Here is a 27,959-nt window from a genome sequence, read left to right as displayed (position 1 = left end):
CCGGCGGCTGCGCAGTTAGGCGCGGGCGGTCACGTGACTTCGGCATGGCGGCGTTTGCGGACTTGGACCTGCGGGCGGCTTCCGACCTGAAGGCGCTGCGCGGGCTCGTGGAGAATGCTGCTCGCCGTGAGTCGCCCCGGCTTCGCGGGCCTTGGTGCCTGCGCAGCCTCGCTGCCCCCAGGACCGGCGGGCCACGCTCGGGAGGGACGCGGCCGGGCCTCGTTCAGGGCTCCCGGGGTCTCCGGGCTGTCCCTGAAAGCTGATGCCAGCTGCGGTGTTCCGGGCGCGGGAAACTCGAAAGCACTGGGGAGCTGTTACCCAATCCAGCTCTTTCTTGCGAATTGAGGAAACCGAGACCCCGACGGGGCGGGGAATTTGCCTAGGGCCTCACAGCTGATGCATGGCAGAAGCCAGGACTTCCAGGTGTACAGTCTCATGCACTAGTGCTTTTAATATCGCCCCTTGCTGATTCTCACGACCGTGTTCTGACGCTGTCAAATGCGGGAAGCTGGTGCACCGATGGGTCCTAGAATGGGGGGAGGGAAATGGGTGCGCGAGCGTTGGAATAATATTATGGAGAGGGAGGGTAGGTGGGGGCGGAAGATGTTCTACAAGAGTGAGAGGGGAGCAGCATGGCCAAAATGCTAGAATGTTATTCGTATTTGAATCCAAGGGCAGCAAAACCCTGAAAGGTAAGACCCCATTTTAATTACTGGAGTTAATCACGACTGCTGGCTCCTTCCTTAGACTGTAAAATGTTTAAGTGGGGATAGAGGGGTTTAAAAATAAAGAGGTTTCTGCAGAGCCTGTTAAGTAATGAGTGCTCAAGAAATATTTGAAGGAGGAAGAAAAGAAGGAAACTGGACAAACTAATGAGAGGCGGGACCACTATTTTGGCATTAACATGCATGACATTTTATTGGGGTTTAAGTAACTTAACGATTGTAGTCATGATTTAGACATGTTTTTGATAGTCCACATGTCCAAAGCAGTGCTGTGTTGAGGCTGATACAGCAAGGCCCTGTCTTCAAAGAGTTCCTAGTCTCTTGATGGGTAGCCCAAAGGCATATGTGGACAGCGGTGTGAGGGAGTCCTTCCTCCATTTCTCCTTAACAAAGGGGCTTCTGAAGAAATAGGAAGGGTAAAAAGCAAAAAAAAAAAAAGAGTAAGAATGAAGGTGACAGTGAAAAAGTATAGGATGGAAGATGCCTTAGAGGACTGGGGCAGGGAGGGTGGGGGGGACTCAAGGGGGGGGAGTCAAGGGGGGGGAGTCAAGGAAGGGAGGGAATACGGGGATATGTGTATAAAAACAGATGATTGAACCTGGTGTATCCCCCAAAAAAAAAAAAAAAAAAAAAAAAAGAATGAAGGTGACAGTGAAAAAGTATAAATTTGATAGGATGAAAATGAACAGTGGGACAGGAAAGAGAATGATGGTTTAAAGGAGATGCACAAAGTTAAGGGTCTTTGGTATCATGCTGATAATACATCCTCAAACAAAGCTCTGACTCTTTGCCAGCCACTGTTCTAAGATATCCTACGTGTGTTATTGCATTCGATTCTCATGACAGTCGTTTGAGGTCAGTTCTGTTATTATCACCACCTGGCAGATGAAGGACCTGAAACTTAAGGTTAAGTAACTTCTAAGTGGTAGTGCTTAGATTTGAACAGGCCGTCTGACTCCAGAGCCCATACCCATAACCATTCTGCTAACTACCTTCTGGTCTTGACATGAATTGGGTTGAGCTTCTGTGTAAAAAGAGGTTTTTATATTTAACAAGAATGTTCAATTTTTTTTTCAGTGGGTTATTCAGTTGTTGCCATCAATCATGTTGTTGAATTTAAGGAAAAGAAACAGGTAAAATACAACTTCTGAAGTTAATAATAACCAACATTTATAATTATTTTGTGTGTATTGGTAATGTGGAAGCTACAGATGCGCACTCTGCATTATTTTATATGTTAATAATTGAGCTGATGCGTATTTGTGCAAATGATAGTTTTTTGTGAAGTGTTAGGGCATGCTCTAAGGATTCTTATAGTTGATTTGATGTTAAGTAACTTTCAGTGACTTTTTTAAAGTGCATTGTTATTGATTAAAGTGTAATCACAACACTTAATCTTTTTTATTTTACTGTCATGGACTCATTACTAATTGATTTCCCTCCTAACCATACTAGTAAATACGTATATTTCTCCCTTTAGGCCAACAACTGTTCCTTACAGATTGTTTCATTCTGACAACTATTTATTGTTCATCCCTCCTATCCATTGATGTTCTCAGCTTCTTCTCTGCTTCAGCTTTCTGCATGAAAAAACACACACATGCACATACACACAACTTATTTAGTGTTTCTGAGTGCCAGAAATTAGCTTTTTTAAAATAATATTCTTTGTTGTAGGAAATTGAAAAACCAGTAGCTGTTTCTGAACTCTTTACAGCGTTGCCAATTGTACAGGTAGGTGTTTTGTTTAAGAAACATACTACTTGTCCAGTTTAGACATGCCCAGTCATGTGTATGTACTGCCCTTTCCTCTGTTGACCCGTCTTACCTTTCCCTGAAGACTCAGCTCTTCCACGAAACATTATGTACATCTCTTTTTCTGTAGATGTGCAGGAATACTTCAGAGATATTGTGGGTCTGGTTCCAGACCATCACAGTAAAGCGAGTCACACGACTGTTTTGGTTTCTTGGTGCATATTAAATTTACGCTTACAATGTACTGTTGTTCATTAAGTGTGAAGTAGCATTATGCCTAAAAAAAGAAAAAAGAAAAAACTTTATATACCTTAATTTAAAAATATTTTACTGCTTAAAAATGCTCACCATCATCTGAGTCTTCAGCAAGTTATACTCTTTTTGCCGGTGGAGGGTCTTGCCTCAGTGCTGAAGGCTGCTGACTGATCAGGGTCGTGGTTGCTGAAGGTTGAGGTGACTGTGGCCGTTTCTTAAAGTAAGACGGCTGAGTTTTCTGCATGAGTTGATTCTTCCTTTCACTATGATTTCTCTGTAGCGTACAATGCTGTTTGATAGTATTATACCCATAGTAGATCTTCTTTCAAAACTGTAGTGTCTTTTCACACCCTGCCACTGCTTTATCAACTAAGTTTATATACTATTCTAAATCCTTTATTGTCATTTCAACAGTTAAATGCGGTATGGTTTTTGGCGACAAAAGCAGTTACAGTAGTATCATCAAAGAACAGTGATCAGGGGATTCCCTGGAAGTGCAGTGGTTAGGACTTGGTGCTTCCAGTGCCGGGGCCAGAGTTCAATCCCTGATCCCGCAAGCTGCACGGTACGCACCTCCCCCCGCCAAAAAAAAGAAAAGATCAGTCATCATAACATATGATAATAGGGAAGAAGTGTGAAATATTCAGAGAATTACCAAAATGTGACACAGAGACATGAAGTGAGCAAATGCTGTTGGAAAAGCCAATAGACTTGCTCAATACAGGGTTGCTTCCAACCTGCAATTTGTAAAAAATGCAGTATCCATGAGGCACAACAAAGCGAAACAATAAAACGAGATATGGGTGTGTTATAAATTCCTTGAGAGTGAGGACTAGGTTCTACTGATCTTCACTATCCCTTATTGTTAGTACCTTTTAATGAGTACTTCCCACTGGTAAGGAGAAAAATCAGTCATTTGTATTTTGTGCTTTTTTGATTACAGGGAAAATCAAAACCAATTAAAATTTTAACTAGACTGACAATTATCGTTTCAGATCCATCTCACTGCAATGTTTTGGTAAGTTAATTATTTTCCTTCTCTCTTGGCCTTGTGAGTTGTATTAATGAATGTTGAACACTGTTGTTTTTTAACTCATCCCATTCTTACATCTCCCCCAACCCCCAGTGTATGACACTTGACTGCTCTCCTTAGCTCAGAATTCACATAGTATAACAGAATCTCTTCTGCTTATGGCACACGTATGAGAATACCACAATTAAAGAATCTTTCGGCAACTGGTATTCATCGAACTTACGTGAACCAAACATAGGTGGGTACTGGGGATATTGCCATGAATAATACAGACACAACTCTTTTAAAAATGGGAGGAATGTTTAAAAAGTAGAAGGTGGTAAATAAGAAATGTCCTGGGAGTATGTAACAGGTGGACAACCTAAGGAAGCTTATGTTCAGACTGGGGCCAGAAGAATCAGTAGTAAGTGTTAGAGGTGCCAAGTGGGGAAGAGAGTATTCGCACAGACAGGATGGATTATGCAAGGTCCTGAATCCAAGAAAAACATGGTGCATTTTGGAAATGAAACACCAGTTGAGTTGAGCCTGATGAGCTGTCTAACCTGGCATGAGGTTAGGGAGGTAAGTCTGGGTGAGCAATTAGAAGAAGCCTTTGAAGGCTTTAACTAAGGGAGCACAATTATGAGGTTTGCATTATAAAGAATGTATCAGAGGGGATAAAGGAGGGGATTTGAGAGGCATTGGGGTTGGGGGAGAGGGGAGGATTGACAGGATTTGATGTTGATTGGATAGAAGGTGATGACTCCCTGCCTTGGCCTGAGCAGCTAGGTAGATAATTAGTACCATTCCCTGAGATGGGGCATAGAAAGAGAAGTAAGTTTCAGATCATCATGTTTCCAACATGATAGGTTATTTTGAGAGTTCCAGTGGAGCTTGTCAAATGGGGGGTTGGAAAAAAAGGTGTGGCCCTCAGAAGAGGGACTCCAATTAAAGATACTGATTTGGAAATGGACGCCCTATAGGGAGTAATTGAAGTCATGAGAATGGATGAGACTCCCTGGTCAAAGTATGGTGTGGGAAGAGAAGGTCTGGGACAGAGTCCTGAGGAACTTTGGTATGTATTGGTGGAATGGAGGGTGAGCTAGGATGGGCGTCTGAGGCGGGACTGTCTGAGAGGTGGGTGGACAGCGAGGAAGGTGAGAAGGCTCAGCAGCCTCAGCGCGCCTGAGTCGTCAGGTAGGAGGAGGGCTAAAACACGTCTTGGTCAGGCAAGTCCCCTGATGACGTGGAGGTCATTGGTTGCTGTAGGAAGTGATAGGGACGTGAGAAGATGCAGCCGGTGTGTGCTGCGGACTTTGCTGGAGAAGCTTGACTCCCTGGAGGAACAGAGGCATGGGGAGGCTGGTGGATGAGAACCTGCTGTCTAGATTTTGTTTGTTAGATGGAGACTCGAGAATACCTGGTGCTGATGGGAAGGATCCAGTGAGGGAGGGAAAGTGAGATCTCTGAGAACGTGAGCTGTTTCATCTGTAGCTGGAATGGCCTCCTCTCTTAGAACAGGAGTAATCAAGGAAGGGCTGGCCTTCTTTCTAACAATTAGCACTGCTAAAGAAATTATGGAAGGCCACATTTTGAAATTTTATGCAACTGTAGGCAGCATTCTGGTTCTTAAGCCCAGGGAGACATAACATAAATGGAGCTGATGGTCACGAAGACTTTGATTTTCTCTTGTTATCGTGAACATCCTGGTGGCCCCTTTTTGTCCTTGTCCCAGGTGGGAGTGGGCAAGCAGAGGGCAAAGTACGCTGGAGCCTAAATTTTTCTGAGACCTGGAGCCTGCCCTGTCTCAGCACACATCTGCCCAGCAGGTTTTCTTACCTGCTCAAGCGCAGTACCTGATGCTTCTCTTCAACCCTTCTCTTTCCTCCTCTAATTTTTATCATGCCTTTTCTTTTTACAGGATGAGAGGTAAAAAATTTAAAAGGTTTCAACAGGCAAAGAAGAAATATCACTTATAATCTCATCACTCAGAAATTGTACACTTGAATATATATTTTTCCAGCCTTTTCACATGCATACACATATGGTATAAATTTGAGACCTGTTTTTATAAACAGTCTCTGATAAATTCCTCTCCTTTCCCAGGACTCTTGGGTATTTTCTTGCACATCTAGCAGTTTAATTTATATTTAACAGTATTCTCATTGTGAGCCTAATCACATCACACTTAGTCATGTGTATTTCTTGTCTCACCAAAAAATGGTGAGTTCCACCGAGAGCAGACATATGCCTTAAATGATTTTGTATCCCCAGTGCCCTACACACAGCAGGTGCTCAGTGAATTTCTGGCAAGCTCCTCCACTAGCTTGTGAGAGCAGGAGCTATCTAATTTAGTTTTTGTATCTCAAACAAAATGTTTGGTACACAGTTAAAGCATAACAATATGGGAAAGAAGGAAGGAGGATGATTGGTGGGATAGATGTTGGTATCTAGAGTCTCATGTGCTAAGAAGATCTTTTCTGTCAACATACAAAGCAGAGCAGAAATGTCAGTGGCGTATTAGAAGTGTTACACAACTGAAATATAAGTGCAGCCAGGACACTAGTCAGAATTCCATATGCATTTGTTGTTGTCATTACTGTATGGTAACATTCTTTTTGTATTACTAGAGAGCAACTTCTTCAAGAGTCCGGCTGTATGATATTGTTGCAGTTTTTCCAAAGACAGAAAAACTTTTTCATGTAAGTAACAGATAGTAAAAGAAAATAGTGCTCATTATTATATAAGAAGTCTGATATTATACCTTTGTGTTATACCTGTTTCATCTCATCTGGAAACTGAGGATTTTTCATTTATACTTGGAGTTCTGAAACTGCACAAGGCTGTATTTGGATGACATTTTTTTGTTTTGTTTTATTCATTCTGCTAGATATTTGATGGGCTGAGATTAAAAGAGTCCGTCAGGTTTTCTTCTGTTTCTTTATCTCTGCTTCATTCATTCATTTGAAACTTCTCTTAGGTAAATAATGGTCCATCTCTTCCTAGCTCTAAAAGCACTTCAGTTTCTGCTCTCCTTACTATTCGCTGCTACATGTGACGGAAGAAAAGAACAAGGTTCTACTGTGGCATAAAAGATCCCTTCTCAAAAAAAAAAAAAAAAAATCCCTTCTCTGTTTTAGCTTTCTCTTTTGTGTGCTCTGAGGTGTGGTCCATATGCCAGCATGATCATGTCAGCCTTTGGTCTTCTAGAAATCCTTCAAAATCAACCATCTGTTGATACTATTCCTTTTATTATATTCCTTTATAAATTTTATTTCTTTTGTCCTTTTCAAATGGCCATTTCTCTGTCTTTTCAGGAGGGAAAGTTGTTTAATGTGTATGCTCATTTTGTCAGCTTGAGACAGAACACACTAGGCATTGTAATTGATCACAGAAAATAAAAAAATCAACTGTAGTATAGTTTTTCAGGTATATGTTTTACTCTGTAAAGTGGGGTATAGCTACTTGTAGAAAGTTCAGAATGTTGTCTTTATCTAGGTTCAAAAAAGTAGCCATCTACCAAAGTGTATCCACCAAAGGGATATTATGGGGATGGGGATGGGAAAAGCACTGGTCTTTGATGTCTTACTTTTACAGCATAATTTATTTTTAAGCAAAGTCTGTTCTAAAATTATATGAAGATTTTCCCTAAGTTTATCCAGTAGATGGAGCTGTTGACTAAGGAAACTGGTGTGTGGTAAATTTAATTTTCAAGGCACACTAATAATTCTTAATTATTTATACAGCAATTCCCCAACACATGGACGAGTTCTGTTCCAAGAGCGCCTTCGTAAGTCCAATTTTAAGTCCAGCAAAGTTAGCCTAGGTACCCACCTAACACGATTGGCTGAATAGTACTGTACTATAATAGGTTTATAATACTTTTCACACAAATAATACATAAGAAACTAACAAACACAAAAAAATAAAACATTTTTAATCTTACAGTACAGTACCTTGGAAAGTACAGTAGTACAGTACAACAGCGGGCATACAGGGGCACGCTCACATCTTGGAAAGTTCACAAATTGAAGGTTCGTATGTAGGGGACTTACTGTATTAATGCAGGGAAACAGCACAAGTTATCCCTGAATTCCCTTTTTTGGTGACTGCTTTTCCAAAATGCTCAGTTAAGTAATTCTCAAGAATCTCATTTCAGAAAAAAGGGGAATAGAATTGAGTGGTTCGTAGTCAACAGAGATCCCTCTGGAAGCTTTTAAAATTCAGACATGTTCCGATCTCCGCCATTGGAGATTCTGATCCGGTAGGGTTGGGCTTGAGTTTGGGTATCTTTTCATTTAAGTTCCACAGGCGGTTCTAATTCAGTGCCAGAACCCTAAGGAGGACCAGAAATATGTTCATATTTGTTAAACAGCAACTTAGTTTTGTTCTTAAATATTAACAACTCATTTATAATGTAGACTGCAAGTTGGTAGTGACCCAATTTTTTATTGTACACTTGTTTTTTGCATTGATTTTGAAGAGCACATAACTTATATTTCCGTAGCCATTTACTGGTGATTGGAGAAAACAGCAATCCTGGGGATGATTGAGACAGGTGCTTATTATTATGCCTATTTTGTAGAAGAGGAAATTGAGACAGGCTAAATGGTTTGCTCTGAGCCTCGGGTAGTATGTCATAGAGCTAGGACTTTGGGGGTTTAGAATACATTATAATTTGATTTAGTGAATTTGATCATTTGTTTTTCTCAGATTATTCACAATTTTTAATTCAAAAGTATGAACACATAATTCATGATGGTAGGTGGAACAGTCCGAAATATTCTGGAAGGTGGAAGAAAGCTGTAAATAATTGACAGTGTTTGGAATTGACTGTAAACAGTTTTTAAGATCAGAACATCTTATCTTTCCAAATCTTAGCCCATCTTTAAGATTCAGTTGAAGTTGGCACTCTCCTTGTTTTTTATAGAAAATCAATTTAAAAAGACATTTTTCTGTTAATCATAAAGCTTTTGTAAGCATTTCATGGTTTGTAGTTGAGTCAAATGCAAACAGTTTGTTGCTTAACAGGTTATGTTCTATTAAGTGATTTTATTTGTTTGGTTTGTAAGTTGATTATCTAGAATGTAAACAAGTGTCCCTGTGGATATGATATTCTACTTTTTTCCCTTTTAAAAAGAGTTTTATTGAGATATAATTGACATACAATAAGCTGCAGATATTTAGTGTACAATTTGATATTTTTTCTTATTAGTCTTCTGTTTTATACATATTAATATAAGATAGGATATTCTAAAACTAAGGTCTCTAAAATGAGTCATAAAAGCATTCCTACACACATATGTTAATAATTAGTACTATAAACTCTAACCACCTTAAATAGTGTTGTTTCCATGGGAAATAACATACTATTTTCCACTCAGAGTATCTGGAAGATATCTCATAGATAAACCCTGTCTCTCTGCAGTTACCCTAAGGGAAAGGCAAAGATAAAAGGTTGTAAGCAGAGTCCATTGGCCCAGGCTTCTTGGGGTGGGGGGGGCAGTGGAATGTGGCAGAGAGAGTTACATAAGTTTCAGAAGCTTCTGAGTTAGTTTAGGATTTTTTTTTTTAAATTTCATTGAAATGTAGTTGATTTACAGTGTTGTGTTAATTTCTGCTGTCCAGCAGAGTGATTCAGTTATACATGTATATGTATTCTTCATATTTTTTTTCCATTGTTATTCCCATTTGGAACTAGACAGGGTGAGGATAATTCAGGTTATTTACTCCAGTGGTCTCCAAACTACTTTGTGTACTGTATCAGTTTAAAAAAATACTGATCTTACATCCCCAATATGTGTATGTTTATTTTCTTTTAAATTATTTGTATGCTCCATTATATCAGTGTGCTTTATGAAATAATATACACATACTGAACAAAACATTTTAAGGAAAGGAATTAAAAATAAATGAAAATAGAAGTTCTGTTTTCTTCCTACTTCCAAAATCCATGCCTTACCCTTTGCAGAGCATTACTGTAGTATATGCTGCTAACACCGGAGGCTACTGAAAGGGCGTATCTTTCAAGGCAGTTCTTCTTAAGGTGTGGTCTGGTTCCACTGGTGTCAGATTTGCCAGGAAAACTTATTAAAATGCAAGTTATTAGAACCTGCTTACTGAATTTACTGTTGGGAGTAGGGCGTGGTAATCCCCGTTTTAAATAAATTCTTCAGGGAGGTTTTTTTTCCCACACAGTTTAGTTTGGGAGGCCCCATTTATGGGCATCTCTCTTGTCCCTGGGCAAGCCTTTCTCTCCCTTGAATAAAATACCAGAATGTACTAACCTGACATCCATGAGGGGGATTTGGGGGAGACTGAATCCCCTTCCTCTCATTCCCCTTGTTCCATAAGATCAAAGATAAACATAAGTGTGTATATGTGTGGGTTTGGAATACCTTCCTTAAATCCTCATAAGAGTTCTTGGACAAAAAAAAAAGGTTAAGAACAATTGATGTGAATTCATATACAACCTGCCAAAACCACTACAATCAAATTCTTAACCACAAATATTATTTGGACATAATTTGATCTTTTTTAATGATTTAGAAAGCATTTCATTATAAAGTGAACATTAGCTCTTATTTTATCATTATCTAAATATATCAGTTGAACATTTGGATTAATAGAAAGCTAAATAACAAAGGAATTAAGCTTGAGACACTTTAAGTCTGAAGTGTCAGGGAGCCAAGTGGAGCCGTCTTTTGTCACTGAAAGTTTATTATAATGCATGTACTTAAACCAACACAAGGAATATTTTTTAACTAACTACTGTTATATAGAAGAGGGGGAAAAAAGAGCAATACATAAGTAAAAATGTAACCTAATTTAGCTTTACTCTGGGGAAGAATGTTTAATAGGCTTTTAAGCAATGAATCAGCTTTTTGAAATGAAAAATAATTTGTGTTTGTAATAATAAATTCCAACAGTGCAAAGAGGTATGCACTGAAAAGTACACCTTCCTCCCACCTAAAACTCCCTCTCCCTTTTCTCCAGAGGCAACCACTGCTAGCAGTTCTTGTTTCTTTTCAGAAGTATTTTTACTTAGTCATTCCTTCCTTTCTTCATTCCCTTCTTCCTCTTCTTTCTTCCTAACACCATGATTTTTTCCCCCAACTGTACGTCTTGGAGATGGTTCCATAATGTCCATTAGGGAGGCACCTCGTACCAGTTAAGGAGTCAGCATATCCCATTGTGTAAAGGGGCCAAAATCTTTTTAAGTAAAATTGAGGGATGTCTAGTTGTGTCTCGTCTTTTGTGATTGGTGTTGCAGCAACCGTCCTTACACTAATATTCTCAAGCATTTATAGGGTATAGAATGCATTTCTAGTCTCTGTAGGATACATTCCTATAGGTGAAATTTGCTGATGTGTGCATGTAAAATTTTGATATCTATTACTGATATGCTTTTCAAGACCTTGTACTGATTTAAAAACCCTGCAAGTCCCCGTTTATTCATGTGTCACCTATATATTACTAAACTTTTTGATCTTTGCCAATCTGATAGTTTAAAAAGGGCAAACAGAAGCTGAGCCTGTTTTATGTTTTATCTGCTATTCAGACCTTTACTTCATCCATTCTTATCAAATTTTCAGTGACTCTTTTATGAGTTGGACAGCTGTAGCAGTTGGGTTGGGGCAGATCCGTTATGAGCCAAGTGTTTCTGCCAAAACAGCATTACTTCCCAGGCTTCCCAAGTTACTGTGACTGTCTTAAAGCCAGGCAGCCTCTGATCACTACCTGCTTCCTGGAGCCCTGGGGTGGGGGTAGAATTGACTGAAGTGGGGATTCCGAAGAAGAAGGATAAGATGTGACATGCCTGTCACTGCTGAAGGTCGAGCTGACCCTATAGGGCATTCTCCCCCCGCCCCCGACCCCTTTCTCTTGGTCCCTGCCACTGCTGTTAGTTTGCCAGCACAGCCACCCTGGCAGCTTGAGATCTTGAGACAAGTTCGTCAGGCCTGATTGCACCAGCATTGATAATAAAGCTTATTTTTGTCATAGTACGAAACAGCCAATTCTTTTTATTGCTGTAAATCAAATAATGGCAAAATGAGAGCTGGATATGCAGCTTCTAGCCCGTCTTTTGACCTGCACTCTATGCTAGTAACTTTTCCCCAGCTTTTATGTTCCTTCCCTGATTTTCCTTTTATCCTGATTTCCTTATCTGTTTATTTTATCTTGCATATATTTTGTATAAGCAGTTTCGAATCTCTTTTGGAAGTAAATGCAGAGTATCAGCAAGTAATAGCACAAAATGAGAACGAAGGAAAGGGAAATTAAAAGTTGAAAAAAATACATTCAATATCATTTGATTTCTAACAGCTCTGCTTTGACCATTTATAGAGATGCTCTGTTTCTGTTAGCATTTGAACAAAATGCCATTGGTAGTGCCATGTAAGTATTTCTTTGGCCACTCAATAGACTGATAGGAGCCACAGGCTTGGGCCAGTTCCTGGCAGAAAAATAAATAACTTCTGGAGTAAGTGGACCATGCATACATTCCTTTTGACTTACTTTTTTTTTTCTCTTGGGTTTCAGAACAGTTAGTTTTCCTTTTCTGGAACAATCTGAAGTAACCTTCCAAAAATTGAGCCTCTCTCAGCAACCTCTCCTTATGTAGCCGACCATGAATTGGAAGGTCTCCAGACGCTGTCTGTTGAGATGGCCTATAGACATATCACTGTGCTTCAGCTAGATTACAGCTGAGCCATTCAAACCAAATGTGAAGGAGTGGCTAGCCATTGACTTTGTAAAGGGACAGATGTATTTGAACACAGAACCACATAATGCCTATGGAGTGAGCTGTATCTATTTACGTTTCTTTATATCACATCCGACCCTACCCCATTCTTAACATGTGCTAGTTTTCCTTTTGGCTTTACCTGTTTTTTTCTTCTTGACAGGTTGCTTGTACACATTTAGATGTGGATTTAGTCTGCATAACTGTAACAGAGAAGCTACCATTTTACTTCAGAAGACCCCCTATTAATGTGGTAAGTGTCACACTTTCCGTTTTATACATGAATCTCTACATATGCATTAGCACACTGGAAAAGGGTCAGAAGAAACTGCTGTTCTTAGGGGAAATAACAAAAGCTAGTAATAAATAGGCAATTTAAGAAAGAGGATTTTTTTCATGTAAGCTGACTAAAGGTAGAAAGAAAGCTTAAAATAAAAAATATCCAGTAAATTTCCAAGGTGTATTTGAAACTCAGGTTTGTGAAGGATGTTTCCTAAGAGGATAGCTAATAATGATGGACACTTACAGTGTGAATGTTGAGCATTAAAGGGACAGAGCAGCCAAAAAGGAGTAGGAAAAAAATAGAGGGAGGATTCCCAAGGCACCAGCAAACCGGGAAGGGGATGGTGGCAGGGACAGGAGGGACTAGGGCATGGAAAGCACGGAAGGCATAGTCTTTGCAAAACTGAACTTTGCATTGAAGTGCGCAGGCTCACACAAAAGCCCAGGGTTACTTTTATAATAACCTAAGAGGGTTCAGCGGATTTTGTGCTCCTTCCTTTGCTGGAGAATTTGTCTCGTTACATTTCTACATAATTTCTCTTGTTTTCCTCTACTCCTTATCTTCCATCTGTCACACTTTTTTATAAGTCTTATTCCATCATAGAAGTGATATTGTTTCACGTCGGGAGCTATAAGTTTGGCACAGCTGTCAACTATTTGCATTGGCAACCAGATCCTGGGAGGAGTTAGGATGGATGCTATTTTAGAATGAGGCTTCCAAAGCTGTCTCCCATTCTCAAAAAGTGCTGTTGAAGGAAAAAAAAAGGTTTAACAGACAGTCTAGATTACATACCCAATCCTGTGAGAACTGGAAAATTAAAAATTTATGTATTTTTTCAAGATATATAACTGCCCTATTTTGTCTCTGTAGAATCCCAAGTTCTTCAATTTTTGTTTCCCTCTCTGCTGCTAAGGAATTAGCTTGATGCAGAGAATAGGGAGAGACAGTGAGAAGAGAAAATTGATCTGTTTGGTGTGGAAAAATTGAATCCAGTGTGGAAAAAATTAAGATGGCTTATGATCTGCCCCTAAATGTATGCTGTTAAAGCTGTACTTGAAAAGTATTCAAAATTTTAAAGTTACATATTTAAAGGCAAAACTATAAAACAGCTCTTTTCTGATCAATAATGAGAGTACTACTGAACATACAACAATATTGGTTATGCTCAAAATCATTGTTTTCCCACATTCTTGCCCGTACTTATAAGTAAATAAGTAAACACTAAAAAAATAACAAAAACCCTTAATCGTCACATTTTAGAATTGGAGATCTATGTTGTTTAACAGCTCACTTGTCAAAAGTGGTAAAATGAAGGTAAGGTGGCCGTTTAGCTCTTCAGACACAGGATTGGGACAGACGTGGTTGATTCCCCATTCGATGAGATTGCTGATGTGCCCCAGCTACCGTGATAAAAGGCTCAAACTAACACAGTAGCCAAGGTGATGACAGTCTTACAGGCCTCACGTGTTCCTCTTCAGAGGTAGCAGTCTCTGTCTCTAGAATTTTGCCAAGGCTTTTTACCAGCTTCCTACTGCCAAACCATTTCCACGTAAGTGGCACCTTCCATAAGTTGCCATGGACAGCAGTGCATAGCACATAATTCCTCGTGTCCCACAACAGTGGTTAGCTGCCCAGTGGCTGTTTGGGCGATGTTTTTCGATTGGCTTCTTATGAATGTGCCCTGCTGTTCAACCCAGATTGTGAGCTTCTAGAGAGCATCAACTGTGTCATGGTCCTTTTTTAATTACCCCAATACCTTGCCTGTAACAGGTCCTCCCTAAAATTTTCCAACTTAGAACGAGTATGTGTCTAATTTCATACGTCAACATACAGCTTGGGGAACACAGCCAAATCCTGCGAGCCACTGGTCCTTCGCTGGTTGTCAGGGCTCGGCAGGCAGTATCCACAGCGAAGTGTGGACTGGGGAGTGGGGCACTGGGGCAGCATGAGGAGGAGACGCACTGGAGGCAGCAGCTCTAGGACAGCCCACATTCCGCTTCCATCTGTAAGTTCCGGAAGGCACTCTTTTTTGATGGATATTTTTGGCTCCATTCCCACATTTTTCAGTTTAAGAATTCTGAAAAGTATAAATTTGACAAGTGAGCGGGATATGCAATATTTAACACAGTGTCTGCTTTTTTTAAAATCTGGTGTGAACATTTTACATATGTTGTTTAATAAAAACTAGATGATAGAGTCGAGGGGAGGCTGTGCAGGATTATTTTTAGTCTTCGTCTAGTGTAGAAGTAGGCTGTGGTGTGAATTGGTCAGGAAGCAGAAGAGTCCCTATTCCCTATTAATTCATTCACCCCTTTTTCATTTAAGAGGAACTGGAATTAAAAGTTAAATTAATTAAATTTAAATTAAAAACTAGAAACATACAATAAAAGTTGTCCAGCCTTTTCAGGATAAATAATAGCAGTTGTATAGGTATGTGTATATTATTTGTACCTAATAATGTCTATTCTGGATATGGAACCATGTGATTAAAGTGTAGAAATATACTCACCATGAAAATATGAAAGATGTAGTGAATGTGGGAAACAGTTCAGTCTTAAGTCTTGGTCCTTGCATGTTCTTTTGGTCCTGAGAATGAACTTGTCTTTGGCTGTGAAAAGTTGATAGGTTGGCTTTATAAGGATCACCTTACTGGGCACAGATCTTACTTTGAATGGGATGGTTAAAAATAGGAGCATTAAGATATTTAATTCGTTAGTCTTCTAGAGTCCATAAGCCATGTGAGAATTGTCACCTCAGAAGATTGGGATTTTAGGTCAAAGGGTACACATTTTCACTTAAAAAAAGAACAAGTTCTGAGGCTCTCATGTGCGGCATGGGCGACTGTAATTAATAGTCCAGTATTGTAACTTGAAAGTAGTTGAGAGATCCTAAACAGTCTCACCACAAAAAAAAAAAAAAGGTTAACTATGTCAGTGGGTGGATGTGTTAATTATCTTGATCTTGGTAATCATTCTACGGTGTAGAGTATATGTATATCATATCATCACGTTGTAGACTTTATACATTGTATTTGTCAATTATGCCTCAATAAAGTTAAAAAAATAAAAGAAGTAAAAGAAGGTTGGGATTATAGAGGAGGGCCCAGGAACTAAAACATACCAAAGCACTCCTTGTATATAACTTTCAGCTTTCAACCTTTTTGTTATCTTCACTATATGCTTAGGGCACCATAATTTCAATTATGTTAATTTCCTCTAAAATCTCCTACAGTCCTTCTCTGGGGTCTAAGTATCAATAACCTGTACAGGAATATTTTATCATGTGATAGTTGGGCTTCAAAAAAGTTGATTCCACCTCCTTTTCTTGGGTAGCCAAATGACTTCTAATTATTTAGCATTTTAAGATTTTAAGCACTTTCATACCTGCTCTAGCCCAGAAGCGTTAAGGTGAGGTAGATGTGAATTATCTCCATGATGCAGGTGATGGAATTGAGACTCAGGTAGCTTGTGGCTCACAACAGATAAATGTCTCTCTCAAAGGTTGACTTGGGATTTGTACTCAAGCTTTGATTCTGAATCTGCTATCATTTCCTAGTGGACATACTATTTAAAATTACAGCAGAGCTCTTTGTTAGGCACAGAATAATTTCATATTTTAAAATGTGATCTTTATGAATTCAGGTTTTGAGAAGAATTTTTTTAAGCAGCATGTATCTTCACCTTCCCTTTGGTTTTTTTTTTACAGTGTTATTACCATTCAACAGTGAATTCAAGTTTATTGAGCTATTTTCAGTGATTGTATGTTTTATGTTCTCTTTCTGATGTTTTCCCTTCAGCAGTTCCTTTAATCCTAATCTGTTTCTGTCTTCATGGTCCAATTAGTCCCCATTAAGAGGAATCCAGTAAATAGTACCTGAAGCAGTGAAGTTGTTCCAGGAATCTTGCCATATATCCTTGAGTTGGGTGTGAGCACTCTATATAAACTTTATTTTTCATCATACATATTGTGAACCTAAATGTGTTAAGGACTTTATCAGTCCAGTGCTTGGAGCAGTGCCAGCAAACTTCTCAGTACCAAATAATGTCTGTGTGGCCAAAAAAAAAAATAGGAAACAAGTTGAAAGACTAGAAAATAGTTAAAAGACTAGACTGGAAATAGCTTTACTTATATCATAAACAAATAGCTAATCTCTTTCATATATAAAGAGCTCCTAGAAGTTGATAAGGTAAAAGAGAGCGAGAGATGATCAGTTCAAAAAAATGGATTAAGAATATGAAAAAGACATTTTACAGGGAAGGAAATACAAATGGTCTTTTAAGATATGAAAAGATGCTTAAATTCATCATGTTAAGAGAAATTCACATTAAAATCACGTATCTGATGGGCACAAACCCAGAAATTTGATAATATACTGTTGTGAGGCTGTGGGAAAGCAGGCGTTCTCATACTTTGATTATAACAGTGTTATTGGAACCGTCTCTATGGAGGAGTGGGTAATTTGGCAACAGCTATCAAAACTATAAATGCTTTACCCTCTGACCTAGTGTATTAGTTTCCTGTGGCTACCGTAACAGAGTACCACAAATAGGGTGGCTTAAACTAACAGAAATGTATTGGCTCACAATTCTGGAGACTGGAAGTCTGAAATCAAGATGTTAGTGAGGTTATGCTCCCTCTGAACCTGTAGGGGAATCCTTTGTCTCTTCCCAGCTTTTGGTGGTTTGCTGGCAGTCTTTGGTGGTTGTTGGCTTGCAGCTGCATAACTGCAATCTCTGCCTCTGTCTTTACAGTGTGTTCTCTGTCTGTGTCTTCATGTGGCCATCATCTTATAAGGACACCAGTCATACTGGTTTAGGAGTCCGCCCTCTTCCAGTATGACCTTATCTTAACTAATTACATCTACAATGACCCTGTTTTCAAATAAGGTTACATCCTAAGGTACAGAGAATTAGGACCTCAGCATAACCTCTTATGGGGGACACAATTCAACCCATAATACCGAGGAATCCCACTTTAGTGTTTATTCTACGTATATTGGTAGATTGAAACAACCCAAAGTCCATCAGTAGAGGCGTGGTTAAATGCATGCCACACCTCTGCAGTGGAGTACTGTGCAGCTGTAAAACAATGCTGAAATTAGGAGCTGACATGGAAAAAACCCTTCAAGTCAGAACCAGAATGTAGTAGGCTACCTTTGGGGTAAGAAAGCGGAAAAATAATAGTGTATATTCATGTTTGCATACATTTGAAGAAACTCTGGAAAAAGACACAAGAAATTCATAAAAGTGATTATGGGAGGTGGGGGTGGGGCAAATGGGAGCAGAGTTACAATTAGCACTTTTTATTGCTTTATGTTACTTGATCTATGAATCATGTGAACAAGTTACCTATCTGAAAGAATGATACACCAAGAGTGTCATCCTTGAGAATTCAATAAAGAACTAATTTTTATGAAATTAACAGGAAATCTGTATATTGTCCCAGTAATCAACTCCCAATTTTCTTTCTCTCTTCTTTCTCTTAAGCCTTGCTTAGTTCTTGGAATTTTACTGCCAGTATCTCTTTTCATATATCACACACCTGCTCTTGGTTTGTAGCATCGTTATGGCTGTTATTTATCATTAGGAAAGAAATCATCTGCCTGTTCCAGAACCTTTGGTCAGAGATGCAAACAAAAGCCAATCAGGCAGGCACTGGCATTCTCTATGAGAAGGCTGCTGTGCACAATCATTTGATGAGCTTAAGGCAATTTACATTAAAATGGCTTTAGAAGCAGGAGCTCAGATAATGAGTCTGTATTTCATCTCTCTAAAAACTTTAAATAAGGTGTCATGAAAGAAATGTTCGCAGCCTTCAGGAGCATATTATCTTCAGTTTCTCTGAGAGTTTTCTTTTCAATTTAAAAGTGAATTTGATTACTGTACTAAGATCAAATCAGAACTTTTTTCTTAAAAAATAATTAAATGGATAATTATATCCATTTAACCCTCTCCACCCCCCAAAAAAGGAGTTTTTATTTTGATCCGGTCCCCAAGGGGGTGGGGGGTGGGGCGTGACAGCAGATTTTCAGGAATACTTTGGGACCTGGTCACCGAGTTCTGCGTGTCATCCACAGCTTTTATTCCCCTCTTCTCCATCCTGCTGGCTTGTGTTTTAGTTCAGCAGCTAGAGGGATGAGGAAAAGAAATACATGCAAGTAAGCCTCTTTGGCTAATTAGCAGTTTGGGTGAGAGAAATAGCCAGGGGAATCGTTGAGAATATGGTGAAAGCATGTGTTTTGGTTTATCTAGTGAATTTCAGTTTGCCACGTTAACTCTGGTTTCTTTTGTGACAGCTAATGCATAGTGAACAGCATTATCACATGATCTCTTTTCCATAAGCTACTGTTTATTCACTCAGAGTATAAATATATCAAATGCTTTTTGTATAAAAGACAGTTCTGTTACAAAGAAGTATCCTGATACCAGCTCTCAGGTGTACAAGCTAGACAGGGAGAATGAGGTATATGTTTATGGCACAAAGAGTATCATAACGGACATCATTCCCAGATATAATCAACACAAGCCAAAGGAATGGAGGCAGGAAAAAGTTGTCTGAAAAGAGGAGGGGGGGGGTTGCATTGTGGAAAATAGTGTGCAAATGCTAATTAAGCTAATATCATGTATAGGGAAATCTAAAATAAAATCTGGGCACCTCAAGGCAGGCAGAAAAGTTAAGGAACGGGAGGACTGGGGCATGGAAGAAAAGACGTCTGTGTTCAGGAAGGGAAAGTGGAGGGAGTCTAACAGGTACACGTGAATTAAGTCAAGGTGGGCTGCTGGATCTGAAGAAGACAGGTTTTCCATTCATTGTAGCACTCAGGAGTAGACCTCCAGCAGTCACAAGTGGACCAGATCCCAGCTCGTCCTCTGGGTAATAGAAACTCATTTGCCAGGCAGAGACTTTGACCATACTACCTAGTCTTTGCCTGCTTTCCCCCCGTGTTCCTTTAAAAGACCACTGCAACCAAGCGACTTTGCCATTGTGACTCTGATGCTGAAATCTTTAGATGCTTTGCGTGGTTATTAAGATCAATTCTGTCTCCGTTCTAAAGACCTGCAGGGCTGGCCCTTCCCATCCTCTTCAGCCTGCACTCCCACCACAGGGCTCTCCTCATTCTCTCTTGCCCAGCCTTTGACCTTCACTTCATGCTACCACACTCCCTCCAACCCTAGAGCCTCTTCACGTACTCCCCCCTCCCTCTGCAAATGCTCCTGTCTCTGCTGTTTAAATCCTTCCTCACCCATTCCCAGACTTCTCCTTGATGGCACTTAGCACAGTGCAGAGTTCTGTATTTTTGTGTAATTATTTGATGGTCTCCCTCACTAAGCTGGAAGCTCTTAAAAGAGAGGGACCATGTCAGCTTTTGCTCACCCATTCCCATGCACAGTTGGCTTAAAAGTCGATCTGTTGTGAATGGATGAAGATTTGAATCACTCAGCAGGGAAGCTGAATAGTGTAGTCCTGGATTTCAGTCCCATTGCCACTTTTTCCAGGCTGTTTTCTTACCTGTGGATGTCTACCATAAACAAGAAAGAAGTTTCTTTTTCTTGTGTAAAGGGCCAAGCTTGTATGGTAAGCAGGGCAAAGTTGTCAAGGGCCCAGGCTGCTTTCATCTTTTTCGCTGGGCATCCATGAGCCCCACTTAAGATCAGTGGCTCTGTTAGAAAAGAAAAAGGGGAGAAGAGATAGCAGGGCAGTTAGCTGTCTCTGCCACAATGCCTTCTCAGGGTATGGTAGGGGGTAAATACATTCATAAGACTCTAAGCACAGCGCCTGGAGCATAGCACTCAACCGTGGCTGTTAGGCTCCTCCGTCAGCATATGCATAATAGTTACCCAAGAGGCCTTCCACTCCTGTTCTTTGGACATATTTCAGCTCTTCATTTCTTTGTCTCTTCATTCTTGGGTCAGATTACTTGGTTTACTGTGTTTGCACACAGTTTACCCTGTGTGTAGGGAGCACTTCTCCAGTTTCCTTTGGATAGTTCATGGAGTAGTAGCCCTTCTGTCGCCCTACTGGGATTTTGCTCTCCTCTGCCTCTTGATGATTCCTGTTTATATAAAGCCAGCTTCCCCACCGCTAAGATAAACTCTGTTGATCAAATAGAGCCACCGATCTCTTTTCTTCTGTGGATGGTGCCCTTTGGGCGCAAACCTGCCTTTATTCAAGGCTGTACCTGGTCATGCAGGAGGTGGGCATTGTGTGTGCTTGGGGGTGGGGGGAGGGGAGGAGGGAGGTGAAGGGGAAGTTCAATGAAAATAAAGTAAGACAGTGTATGTTTAGCCTTGACAGTTTATTTATTTCCTGTGAAGGCAATTGACCGAGGCGTGGGCTTTGAACTTGTCTATAGCCCCGCTATCAAAGACTCCACGATGAGAAGGTACACAATTTCCAACGCCCTCAATTTGATGCAGGTCTGCAAAGGAAAGGTATGGTTCCATAATTTTAGAATGTTGTTCAGATCTAGCATTTTATTATTATTGATATACTAGGGTTATCAAGCTGACCCCTTTTCCTTAAAACAGAAAGTTCTCAAGGCACAGGAACAAATTCTCCCACTTCAATGAACTCTGCATGTTTTAAGAGAAAGAAAAATATCCTGGGGAAGAATAATGAGACAGGGGAAAAGATGTGTTGAAAGTCTTTATCTTTCAGTAAAGAATTGGCCATTTACCTACTGTGAAAGAATAGATAACCGTTGTTTGTCACCATTGAGTTGAATTAAGGTTATGTAACCTTTTCAACTAGTTTTTTTAAACTAATTCATCTTTTCTAAGATCTGTTGGGAAGGCCTGTTCTGTTTCTTACTTTAGGCTGCTTTTAGTTTGACATGAGGTCTTTCATCCTTTCACTTTAATTATTTACCTTATCTTTAGAAGAAGTTGGTATTTATGTTAAAATTTGATTACTGGTTATTTGTATAAGACTTCCATTTTTTTTCCACATTTATCTAAGATTAATATTACTTTCTATTTTGTAGAATGTAATTATATCTAGTGCTGCAGAAAGGGTAAGTCTGGCATTAAGTACTTTGTTTTCACTTCTCAAGTTTTAAAACTTTATAAAGTTTCTAGGGGAGAAATTAAAATAATAATATAAGGAGGGTTTATTACATGTTTTCATTTTTAACTGCATTTGCTCATTGTAATTACTGAAGAGTAAAATTTATCCCATTCATTTGGGGCTTCAAATTTTGTTTATATAAATAGTTTTTCCTTTATATTGTTGCAGAATGCTTTTCAGGGATCTTTTATATTTTCAAAAACATAAGAACCTCATCAAAATTATAAGGACTTAAATTTATGCATTTGACTTCCTTATTTTTAGATACTTAAGCATCCTGTTTATTGCAAATGAAGTCATTGAAATGTTATGAATAACTTCTCTCATATCTATTTTTTGTTCATTTTATTTTAGCCTTTAGAGATAAGAGGGCCATACGATGTGGCAAACTTGTATCCTTTTCTGAGTAAGAAGTCATTGAAATTTTCTTTTAGGAAATTTGGAATTTGGTATATTATACTTTAATAAGATTTTTTTTTTCGCCTTTTACTGTAAGTTTATGAATCAGTAGCTTCAAAAACAAATTACATCAGGTTATAGAGAGCTTCATCCTTTTGTTTTCTGAATTAAGGGTAAAATAGAAAAGGGGGGAGAGAAGAACTCTATAAAAGCTTAGAGTTAAATAAATCTTTTCTCAAGTGCATGTTCCATTTGAGCTAAGAACTATAGAATTAAAGTGTCTCTCTCCGTACCAGGTGAGCTGGCATTGTCAGTTATGTTTCTTTTAGTCTTGTGTCCTCTGCTGACTCTGGGTTGAAATCTTTAACGACCACCCCCCCAAGAGGCTTGTTGTTTGGGATGTCGGAAAGTGATGCCAAGGCCGCAGTGTCCACCAACTGCCGAGCGGTGCTTCTGCACGGAGGTAAGCACATCCTTCCAAGAAAAACGCTGAGTGGTCATGTTAAGAGCCAGTCATTTCTGTCAAGCAGCTGAGCCATGCCTACTTTCATTATCCTGCCCCACAGAGTTCCTTTAGGGTCATCTTTTCTGAACTGTTTAGCCACATCAATACTTTCTCACCCTTTACTTCAGGCCTTCCAGAAATGAGTATTGAATGCTTTCTTTCCAGCTCTGCACATTTGTCCCCGCCTGCAGTTTCATAGGCTTCTAATCTTCCTTTCTCCTCCAGGGGGACATGATTTCCCTGCTGAAAATCATTGTTTTAGAGAACTAAAAGGTGAAAAATATATGTTAAGCCGTTTATGAGGAACACGAAAGCACCAAATCCAGCTAACAAACTCAAATCATAACTTTTCATGTTAATTACAACTTATGATTCCTTTCTCAATTTTTGTTTACATGTGCAGGTATGCACAAACTACACATTTTTTTACTCACATTTCATTTATATATATCCACCTCCTCACCTTAATTCCACTACTTGAAGGCACTGAATTTCTTATTCATCAGATGATAAAAATTGGACTAGAAATGTTTGATATGCCAGGACTTTGGAGAATGAAAATGAGGCTTTTTAAAAGAAAACAATTTATACTTGTTTTATCTTCATTCTCTTTGTAATTTTTAGCACTAGTGCTAGTGGTCAGGAAGCAATTTACTTGATATCACCCAGATGAATGTTAAACTTAAGACTTGGTTGCTACTTATAAACCAGGTTATTTATGAATAGTATGAGTAGTTAGGGTATTGAGGGCTTGTGTATTATGTCTGGATTTTAATGATATGATTTCCAGTTGGGAGAACTGGTTACTGTATTGACTTACCATGAATTCAGTGAGTTTGCTTTTGTTTTCGACATTTTTAGTTTGAGATTGTTGTATTATATAGCCTAGACCCATCAAGTAAGCTGTGCGAATGACCAAATTAATTAGAACTTTATCAAGATTTTCTTGAAATTAGGGAACAGTTGGTTCACAGTGGTAATCCTGCCATTATTTTTATGTTTTTTTAATTAATTAATTAATTAATTATTGTCTGCATTGGGTCTTCATTGCTGCACACAGGCTTTTCTCTAGCTGTGGCGAGGGGGGACTGCTCTGTTGCAGTGCGTGGGCTACTCTGTTGCAGTGCTTGGGCTTCTCATTGCGGTGGCTTCTCTTGTTGCCAAGCATGGGCTCTAGGCACACTGGCTTCAGTAGTTGCGGCACATGGGCTCAGTAGTTGTGGCACACAGGCTCAGTTGCTCCACGGCATGTGGTATCTTCCCAGACCAGGGCTCGAACCCGTGTTCCCTGCATTGGCAGGCAGATTCTTAACCCTTGCACCACCAGGGAAGTCCTATTTTTATCTGTTTTAAATGAATGTAAGGAATCATCAAGATTTTGGATAGCAAATTTTGGTCTAAAACAGACAAAGACAAGCAAGGGAAACTAATTTTAAAGACTTACTAGGGAAAAATATGAAGATCTGTGCTTGACTTCAAAAAAATCAGCTGTTGAACATAAGTTATTTATGAAGCTAGGCTTTTATAGAAGCTAAACTAAAAGAAGCCTTGTGGACTTTAGGTAGCATTCCCATTCATCCCAGTTTATGCCTGCTGTCCCTGCAGAATTAACAACACATCTACAGGATAAATGATAATTACGCTGGTTTTAGTTGACATTGGGATCAGTATGAGACAGCAGTGTGGTGGGTTACTAGGACTGCAAATTCAGCCCAAGATTACATTAGAAGAAATACAGGATTCTGAGCCAAGAGGATGTAGTCTCATCACTGTCCTCTGCACTGCTAAGTCCCAGCTGGCATCTGTATCATCCTGAGTGCCACCTTTAAGAAGGACAGCACTGCACTGAAGCACTACCAGAAGATGGTTAATTCTTGGAGGGTATGAAAACCTTATCATGAGAGCAATTATTGAAAGCAGTGCAGGAATAGATACCTGGAAGGCTTGGGACACATAGTAGCTGGCATTCTACCTTGGAAGGCTTGGTACAAGGCATCACAGTTGGATGGGTCCTGTGGGGTTCTAGAAACCAGTGAATAGCAATTCTAAGGAGTTTGTGGGGAGGGGACAGAGGAAAGATTCAAAATCTAAAAGAGTTACTTTGATAATTATAAAACTCTTGTTTTTCAGTGGTTTACAATCTGCTGACTTAGATAAAGACGTAAACGTGATTTTAAAAAAAGATTTCTGGGATGGAACTAAAACAATTTTGACGCTAATGCATTTTGTTTTGTTACAAAGTATTGATTTTCACAATTTTTATATTTTTTATTCATTCTACTGATTTTTAGACTTTTACTCATAATCATAGTGATAAAATAGGTATCTCTAAAGGTAACACTTCATTTGGTGAAATGGAAATCATGGGCAATTTCTATTTATTTTGAGGTTCTCTGATTATGTGGGTATTTTAATGATCTTGAGAGCAGTTTTGTCCCTTTTATAAATTAAAATGCTTTTAAATAACTGGCAAAGATTTAGTAGGCTTGGTAAATTAATCCTGATAAATGAGAAGGTAACATTTAACTTTTTAGAATTGACTTTACATAATGAAATAAATAATTCTTAACTAAATTTATGTTTATCAAGTCCTTTGATTTTATCTCCTTTGTAGCAAAGGGTCTTTCTCTCTTCTCCCTGGTCCTTCCCTATTTCCTAAGGACTAAGTTTAAATCTCTTTTCATGGCACTGTGGCCTTTCACAAGCTACCCCACCAGCCTCGTTTCCCCCTAATTTTTTCATACTCCTCCTTTACACCAGCCATATTGTCCCCTAAGTATATTAGATTCTTCTTACCTCACTGGAGTGCCTTTGCAGAGGAATATTTTCCTCTTCTTTTCTTTTCCTTCTTTCCTGTTCTTAGCGTCAGAATAAGAATATTCTTAGGTTTATGATACCTTCTGATTCATCCAGGCAGTTACTTCTTTTGGTGCCTCCATTCCTATTATATTTGCCCTTGATGTGCTATCTCACGTAATTCCCATCCTTCTTTGTCCATTATCACCAGTATATGAGGTCAGTAACCATGTGAGTTATTCTTCATTCACTCAATAAGTATTTCTTAAACACCTGTTAAATAACCAGGCATTGCTGGATGTTGGACATACAATAACAATTGATTCTTCGAGAGGTATACTCATGATCTAGCGAGGGACACAGATAATGAATGGTCTGTGCTGTAAAATAAAGTGAGCACACATGCCACCATGGGAGCAGTACAGATGACTGTTGTACTTGCCATCTCAATTAATCAGTCTTTTTACCACACTTTAAGCATGTGCTGCACCAAGCTCTGAAACTTGAGTTCTGGCTACATAAGATGCCTCGGACAGACCATGAGAGATAACCTGCCCTATAGTTTTACCCTTGAGGAATCCGTTTGTAATGAACTAGAGGTTAACAATATAGTGATATTTGTATAAGCTGGTGGTGGGCAAGGGTGATAACAGTAAATGGCATCAGGACTCATAGCGGTTCATTATGGTTTTATCATTTACGCATGCTGTAAGTCACATGACGCGGGGATGCTTATTAAACCACCTCTTTTTTCTTAAATCCTTTTTTTTTTTTGCCTTTATTCCGATGGGTTCTACTCACTTATTTCTTTTTTCTTTCTTTCTTTTTCTTTCTTTCTTTCTTTCTTTCTTTCTTTCTTTCTTTCTTTCTTTCTTTCTTTCTCTTTCTTTCTTTCTTTCTTTGTCTCTTTCCTTCTTTCTTTCTTTCATTTTTTTGTTTGGTTTTTGGTTTTTTGTTTTATTTTTTTGGCCTCATCGAGTCTTCCTTGCTGCATATAGGCTTTCTCTGGTTGCGGCAAGTGGAGGCTACTCTCCATTATGGTGCATGGGCTGCTCATTGCAGTGGCTTCTCTTGTTGCAGAGCACAGGCTCTAAGCGTGTGGGCTTCGGTAGTTGCAGCATGCAGTCTCAGTGGTTGTGGCTCACAGGCTCTAGAGTGCAGGCTCAGTAGTTGTGGTGCACGGGCTTAGTTGCGCTGTGGCATGTGGGATCTTCCCGGCCCAGGGATCAAACCCGTGTCCCCTGCATTGGCAGGCAGATTCTTAAGCACTGCACCACCAGGGAAGTCCCAAACCACCTCTTTTTAAATCATGTCTTAACTTCAGGCCCTTTGATTTCCCTGTTTGTCTTACAGAAACTAGAAAAACTGCTTTTGGAATTATTTCCACGATGAAGAAACCTCGGACATCAGAGGCAGATGATGATTCTCTTCCAGCCTGCAAGAAGGCCAAGTGTGAGGGCTAAAATGAGTCTCCCGTCTCTGTCAGCTCTCCTTTCTGCCCTTTGAGAGTCCATCAGCCACAACAGAAAGGGAACCTCCATGTGGTTCAGTGTTTTCACTTGGAGCCAGATATTAGCAGTCTGTAAAGACAGTCTTCTATTCAAGCCATTAAAATAACAAAAGCTAGTAAAGCATTAGAGAGAAAACAAAGACTGCCCCCTTAATGAATTTAGATATATTTTAGGAGAAAAGCAAAGACTAGTTTATTTATCCTTTCTGTTAAGTGATGCATGGCAGGTATAATTGAATACGATGTTTCAATATTTCAAGAGACTCAGAATATTTCTATTCATTTAAAAGCTCATGCTTTTCAGCTTTACTGGATATACATGGCTTATTATTTTTTAATTTTACTACTCAAGAAGTGGTTATTTTGAAAACTTATGTTAAGGGGTTGGCTTTTAGTTGATCTACTCTTGTTTTAAGCCTCTCTTTCATTATATTCAAGTCCAAGTCCTTTCTAAAAGGAATTGCTATAAGGTTTGTGGAAGGAAAGAGAAAGTGCACGTAAAATCACACTTGGCCTCTTACTTTGCTGCTTCTTACCTCTGTGATGTCCTTGAAATAGGATTCCTCTGAGTTGGAAGCCCCTGAAAATCTAATATTGATTTTTCTAATAGCTAAAGTAAAAATCTCAATGCACTGGACTCAACCAACTTTGGAAATAATTTTTTTTTAATTGAAGGATCATTATATTAAATAGAAGTAATCTTTTTTGCAAATATCTGCATTTATGCTATATTAAGAAAATTATTGAAATGAAGAAAAGAATGCTGTTCTGAGGGTCATAGAAAAGATAATTTTAAAAAGAAAGCTTTATACCAAACTCACTTATGAATTTAGATGCTTAAATAAAATATTGGTAAAACAGAGGATCCCATAACCAGGTGAGATTTATTCTAGAAATGTAAGGATATTTC

At 39.1% G+C, this 27,959-nt stretch overlaps 1 protein-coding gene across 1 annotated transcript; it reads left to right on the top strand.

Annotated features, from left to right (window-relative positions):
• RPP30 (ribonuclease P/MRP subunit p30) lies at positions 1-27,432 on the top strand. Its single transcript, XM_057736141.1, has 11 exons — positions 1-126; positions 1,803-1,858; positions 2,403-2,459; positions 3,679-3,753; positions 6,378-6,449; positions 12,654-12,743; positions 21,089-21,205; positions 21,757-21,786; positions 22,194-22,231; positions 22,622-22,701; positions 26,893-27,432. Exons 1-11 carry the CDS (start codon positions 45-47, stop codon positions 27,000-27,002), a joined length of 807 nt encoding a protein of 268 aa, XP_057592124.1. The 5' UTR covers positions 1-44; the 3' UTR covers positions 27,003-27,432.
• The last annotated feature ends 527 nt before the right edge of the window (positions 27,433-27,959 follow it).

Source organism: Hippopotamus amphibius, chromosome 5 (assembly GCF_030028045.1).
Source record: "Hippopotamus amphibius kiboko isolate mHipAmp2 chromosome 5, mHipAmp2.hap2, whole genome shotgun sequence".
Classification (NCBI taxonomy): Eukaryota; Metazoa; Chordata; class Mammalia; order Artiodactyla; family Hippopotamidae; genus Hippopotamus; species Hippopotamus amphibius.
This window is presented reverse-complemented; position numbering and strand designations above follow the sequence as displayed.